This window comes from Nanorana parkeri, unplaced genomic scaffold, assembly GCF_000935625.1.
Source record: "Nanorana parkeri isolate BGI_ZX_2015 unplaced genomic scaffold, ASM93562v1 scaffold3483, whole genome shotgun sequence".
Classification (NCBI taxonomy): domain Eukaryota; kingdom Metazoa; phylum Chordata; class Amphibia; order Anura; family Dicroglossidae; genus Nanorana; species Nanorana parkeri.
In genome coordinates this window covers 2221-8996 of record NW_017309751.1, presented here as the reverse complement: position 1 = coordinate 8996, position 6776 = coordinate 2221, and the positions used below count along the sequence as shown (strand labels likewise).

Sequence of the window (6776 nt, the reverse complement as noted above, 5' to 3'; positions counted from 1 at the left end):
GGGGAGGGGAGACTGAGGAAATGCTTCCTCCTGCCTGCAGCAGACTGATCACTAAAGGGAGGGGAGACTGAGGAAATGCTTCCTCCTGCCTGCAGCAGTCTGATCAGTGGGGGGAGGGAGACTGAGGAAACGCTTCCTCCTGCCTGCAGCAGAGTGATCACTGGGGGAAGGGGAGACTGAGGAAATGCTTCCTCCTGCCTGCAGCAGACTGATCACTGGGGGAGGGGAGACTGAGGAAATGCTTCCTCCTGCCGGCAGCAGTCTGATCACTGGGGAAGGGGAGACTGAGGAAATGCTTCCTCCTGCCTGCAACAGTCTGATCACTGGGGGAGGGAAGACTGAGGAAATGCTTCCTCCTGCCTGCAGCAGACTGATGACATCATCTCAGCCTAGACAAGGTCACTGACCAGCGCTCAAGGTGAAGGTGTTTCTTTTCCAAACAATGAGTTGTTGCTGTACATTATGAGATGTCAGAGATGGAGATATGCAGACTTGCACAGTCACTGACAGGTCCACTTGAACTACCCGACTGTTAAACTGTATTGATCAGAAGGACGCAGTAGCTGTTCCCATAGTGAGAATCATCGCAGCATGAAAAATATTGTCTTCTATTGTCTTCCTGCGTCGGATGCAGAAAGATATCTCGTATCATAAATCTATCAATTAAACTTTAAGATAATTAAATTCATTTATGTTACTACAAAGTTGTCATTATTATTATTGTTGTTATTTGTATTCGTATTAATAGTTCATTTCAAACATTTTAATTACAATAAATACAATTATTTGCAATCAGCGTTAACGATTGATCTATAAATGTGCCTCTGGAGTCTCTGGAAGTAACTATTTATAGATGAAAAACAATTTCACTGATGAGGTTCCTGAAGTTGGCCGTACTTATCTCCACCAGTGACAGTGGATGCGGTTCGGTCACTCGGGGGTTATACTGTCCTCAGTCCTGCAATACAACCTTGTTCTGTATATCAGACCGAAGAACCGGAGAACAGGAAGAGGAAACCAGATATAAGTGAGATGACAAAAGGAGGACAGGAATAGGACATTGTAGAGGTAGAAGATGATACCGGAGAACAGGAAACTGAATGAAAGTAGGAGGGAATTAAGAAGAGGACACCATGAGGCAGGAAGAGGACACCATGAGGCAGGAAGAGGAGACCATGAGGCAGGAAGAGGACACCATGAGGCAGGAAGAGGACACCATGAGGCAGGAAGAGGACACCATGAGGCAGGAAGAGGACACCATGAGGCAGGAAGAGGAGACTGGAGAGCAATTATAGGACATCCACCAATCAGAGTGTTACTATGTATCATATTTACTCATTCTGATCACATTATAGGAAATAGAAGATTTATTTCATATCCCTGATAAGAACGAATAATAACCATCTCACATGTGAATGTCTGTCCTCTGTATGGGCCCTCAGAAGGTCTTGCAGTAAACCATACATGTGTAGGCCCCAAGGTGGACAGGATCTCCATAGCAAGTAGTATAATGTCAGGCATGGACAGTATGGTGGACGGAGCTTCACATGGTTGGGGGTAAGTATTGCAACCCACAGGGCTACCGAGGATGTCACTGGGGGGGAGAGGAACCATTGGGTGACATGAACAGTGTCCCTTCCTTCATGTTGTAATGAGCAACAAAGTAAATGAAGAGAAAATCTGAATAAAATATTATTGAGGAGTTGTATGTTCCTCTGGGGTGAGACATCCCAGAAGACGCTCATATTCCACATTTACGTATCATGTTGATAAACAGGAACATTATTTATATTTGCTTTCTAAGCAACCGGATAACGTCATCCTGATTTATGGTTGGCATGTACTGATCAATGGTTGGCTTCTACAGATCAATGGTTGGCTTCTACAGATCAATGGTTGGCTTCTACAGATCAATGGTTGGCTTGTATTGATCAATGGTTGGCTTGTACTGATCAATGGTTGGCATGTACTGATCAATGGTTGGCTTCTACAGATCAATGGTTGGCTTGTATTGATCAATGGTTGGCTTCTACAGATCAATGACTGGCATGTACTGAGCAATAGTTGGCTTGTACTGATCAATGGTTGGCTTGTACTGATCAACGGTTGGCATGTACTGATCAATGGTTGGCATGTACTCATCAATGGTTGGCATGTACTCATCAATGGTTGGCTTGTACTGATCAATGGTTGGCTTGTACTGATCAACGGTTGGCTTGTACTTATCAATGGTTGGCATGTACTGATCAACGGTTGGCATGTACTTATCAGTGGTTGGCATGCACTGATCAATGGTTGGCTTCTACAGATCAATGGTTGGCATGTACTGATCAATGGTTGGCTTCTACAGATCAATGGCTGGCATGTACTGAGCAGTAGTTGGCTTGTACTGATCAATGGTTGGCTTGTACTGATCAACGGTTGGCATGTACTGATCTCGTGAAGACCCATTTCCTGATCTCCAGACAATAAGATCCGCGGAGAGAGTCAACCCGTCCTTCAGAGTTCTCATTTATCTTTGGGTGGTCCAAATGTCTGTCCAGAAATTCACAATGACCGGGCTGATAATTTACAGACGTAGTATATGAAATATAACCCAGAATACGCTCAATGTGCTCTCATAGGAGCTCCACAACCTCCCTCTGAGGCCACAATGATCCATCGATTCCACATACATGATCACTGATGATGAAGAGATTGGCGGGGGTTGGGAGCTTTGCAGAGAGTGAACCCCCATGACTTATGATCGTTGGGTCAGTGTATGAGCAGGATCCAAGGGAGGTCCTCTATCCTGAGGGACAGGGGGGATTATGGGAAAATATATCTCCCACAGTATCTAATGAAATCCTGTGTTGTACTCTCATGTCCTGCTCCCTCCTTCTCATGTCACTGATGTAATCTGGGATCACTTGTATAAAACAAGCGGCGGCTTCCCCTCTGCACATTTAGCCCAGCTTGCCCAAAGCCGGGCTAAATGTAGAAAACAACTACCCACCCAGTGCCTGGAACTGCATGTCCTGGGCATCGGGAGACAGACATTCCACACCCCTGCTGCCACTCTACTCCCTGCTGCCCCTCTGCTCCCTGCTGCCCCAAGGCCGGGCCTTGGTTGTCTTTGTGGGAAATCCGGCCCTGGATAAGAGGTCACCCTCCATATACTATGCACCCAAATAGGAGAGTGGGGTGAGGGGACAATCACATTCACTTCTATATTTAGCTGTTTGGCTGGAGTTGCCCTTCGATGTATCGTATATATGTCAGTCATATCTTTGGATCAGCCTGATACCATGGTGTCTGTGTATAAGTCACCATTTTGAATTTGTTTCATGAAAAGTATTTCTGACTTTTTATAGAAATTTAGAAAACTGACCTGCGCATTCCCTCCCCTCAATAACATATAAGCTGGAGATATTCTGATATCTAACAGGAGCATAAAGAGTGCAGAAGGGGTTCCACCCAAAGGGGAAATGGTAAGGTTTGATTACATGCAAGAGTCAAGGGAATCAATAAAAGACATAAAATGTATCTATGACCTTCCTACAGATAGACAGATATTCTATTTGCTGCACATGGCTGTATCATGGGTTGGTGGTCTGTTTCTTAATTTCGGGTTCCCCTGGATAGAGATGACGGCTTGAACAGAAGAGTAACTTGTAATGATTATTAAAAAAATGACTTTTTCAATCATTCCTAAGTATGGGGAGAACAGGAGCATGCTCAAGGCAGCCAGATACAGAGCCAAGCAAAGGCAAACCTGAAGGATCATGGTCCTGACTGCCCGGAGGTGACCTTCTAGCTGTGGAGATGAACTGAACTGAGATGAGTTCTGACGGATCTGTTGGACATGACTCAGGAGAGACATGACACTGAGCCCAATGCAGATGAAGCACAGAAGAAACGGGAGGAGAGAACCTAGAACCATATAGAGGGGAACGTATCGGACATCCACATGAATGTCGTGACGATTTCCAGATGGATCGCTGGTCATGTTTCTATAATTAATATCTATGGTCCAAGGAAGTGGAAGAGTTAGGAGGAACAATCCCACCAAGGAGACAATGAGAAGCTGCGTAATAGAAGAAGACAATCTTTTCTTTACCTGAAGGAAAACGTGGTGGGAACACTTGACCAGTTTCAGGCAGTAATAGGCGGAAAGCCAAGCCGTGTTCCAGACGCTCTCACACATCAGAAAGGTATGACACGCAAAGATACAGATATATAGTCTCTTGCCTTGTGGTAAGTGAGAGCCAAAATAAAAGATCAGACTTTCTATGGTACAAGTGCATTGGAAGGTGATCCCGGTGAGAGCCAGCAAGAGGACAATTTTGTCAGACACGTTTAATCCTTTCTTCTTCCTCCATTCCCGGACATACACGACGATTATGTAGGAATTCAGAGTCAGACCTGACACCAAGTTGAAGAAAAGGGAGAAAAGTCGGATTATATCTGCTACCGACCACATTCTTGCTGTGTCTGTTGTCGGAGAAGTTTGGCTCTTAGGCTGTGCCGAGTCAATGGATGGAATTAATGGCTACACTGAATTAGTAGAGAGAGATGACAAGGATAGACATGCAAATGCCCATAATGTTTGATTTCATGGCTTCTTTTATTTGTATAGTGAGATGAATGGAATATGAGACCATAGAAACTTCTTTCCATGATTACATTGAACACACGGGGGAGGGGGTTATTTTTAGAGATTTATATTGTTGACCTTGATCTGATACTGTTCTCTGTTACTATGTAGGGGTGTAGAACAGCCTGGTCACCATCAATAGTGAGCATGAGTGCTTAGAGAGTGGTGCCCCCATTCTATTACCTCTCCCATGAAGGGAATGTAGGTAGCATGACAGAAGGCCAACATGTCCGACTATCTTCCAGGTTTGGGTATACTAGGCCATATGTAAGCTCTTTACAGGTGTGAGGACACTTCCCCATGTTGTGTCCAAAGAACCATTCATGAAGTCAGAGGAACCATTTCTCACATCTACTTCTGATTTATTTTACACTTACATCTCAGGAGACAAAACCGATAACTTCAGAGTTCACAATTATTGAGAAGCACAATTTCCTCCTTCAGCACTTAGTGGGCTCTTGGAGTGAAGTGACTGAGAGTAGGCCCCAATCTGTGTAGGCATCAACCAACCTTTTCCCACTGGTCTCAGCATCAATTCAAGAAGTCTCCTACTTCATTTTCTTCCAGGAGTCCATGGCTCCTCACCAGACACCAGAGAGATGAATTGTCCTCTCTAAGGGTGGTCATCTTCTGGTGGCTTCCATACACTTTAATCATCCTCAGATTAACAATGAAGGTCTCCAGTCGGTTTGGCCTTAGTTATCTAGAAAATCTCAGAACAGTTTCTCAGAGTCTGTTTTGGTCACTCCAAATGCCAGGAGCCTGGGGAGGGAAGACATGGACCTATGCTCCCCTAAGGAAGAAGGGATTCCAAATAATGCTCATATGACAGATATTGATGTCCTCTCACAGTACTGTGGGTTAAGGTAAGTACTCCTCTGTATCAGTCCCATAAAGAAAACAATATTCTGATATTCTTTATAAGCTGGGGGCACATTTTGTTTTTTTTGGGCCAGCCCAAAGTTCTGATTTACACCTATACTGTAATCATCTATACTTGTCTTTATTATTGATCCAGCTTTTCTCAATACTCCCTCCCAGTCTGATCTGAGTTGTACATAATATCACCTGACTTGATATAATGCTATTTTATCATTAAAGGAGAATTAGGGGTTAAGTCTTTTCCCCATAGTTCTCCTAGTTTGATGAGATCTCTTATATCGGGGTTTTGGATATCCCGGAGCGCTCTACTTTTCTTTTTCATTTTACTCTCTTCCCTAGTAGGCATTTTCTCTATCCTTGCCTTCTGTTTCTTCTTTGTTTTTCTTTGGCTCACTTTGCCGTCCTGGCAATGGCTCACCTAGAAGAAGCTGCTGGACGTACCACCAGCAGATCCCACTCGTAACACAACTGTCATTACTAGAGGTGCACCGAAATTGAAATTTCGAAACCGAAAGAAAAACAAAATTGTCAGGCCGAACCCTTTTTTATATTTATTTTGTATTTATTAATTCATTTTTTATGAAATATTTTTATTTTTTACTTTACTTTTAGGGTCTTCGAGGAAATATTAGAGATCTAAACAGACCCCTGATATTTCCCTTATAAAAAAAAGAAAAAGAGATTGAGAACATTGAGTCCTCAGAGACACACAGAGCCCTCAGAGAACACAGAGTCCTCAGAGACACACAGAGTCCTCAGAGACACACAGAGCCCTCAGAGACACAGAGTCCTCAGAGACACACAGAGTCCTCAGAGACACAGAGTCCTCAGAGACACACAGAGTCCTCAGAGACACAGAGCCCTCAGAGACACACGGAGTCCTCAGAGACACACAGAGCCCTCAGAGACACAGAGTCCTCAAAGACACACAGAGTCCTCAGAGACACAGAGCCCTCAGAGACACACGGAGTCCTCAGAGATGCAGAGTCCTCAGATACACAGAGTCCTCAGAGACACACAGAGCCCTCAGAGATACAGAGCCCTCAGAGGCACACAGAGTCCTCAGAGACACACAGAGCTCTCAGAGACACACAGAGTCCTCAGAGACACAGAGTCCTCAGAGACACACAGAGTCCTCAGAGACACACAGAGCCCTCAGAGACACACAGAGTCCTCAGAGAACACACAGTCCTCAGAGACACACAGAGCCCTCAGAGACACACAGAGTCCTCAGAGACACACAGAGTCCTCAGAGACA

The 6776-nt window shown here is 44.6% G+C and overlaps 1 protein-coding gene across 1 annotated transcript; it reads right to left on the bottom strand.

Annotated features, from left to right (window-relative positions):
• Positions 1-3556: 3556 nt before the first annotated feature.
• On the bottom strand, positions 3557-4462 carry LOC108803193 (taste receptor type 2 member 9-like). The gene has a single exon (XM_018575031.1). The coding sequence runs from the start codon at positions 4460-4462 to the stop codon at positions 3557-3559; it is 906 nt and encodes a 301-aa protein (XP_018430533.1).
• Between the last annotated feature and the right edge of the window lie 2314 nt (positions 4463-6776).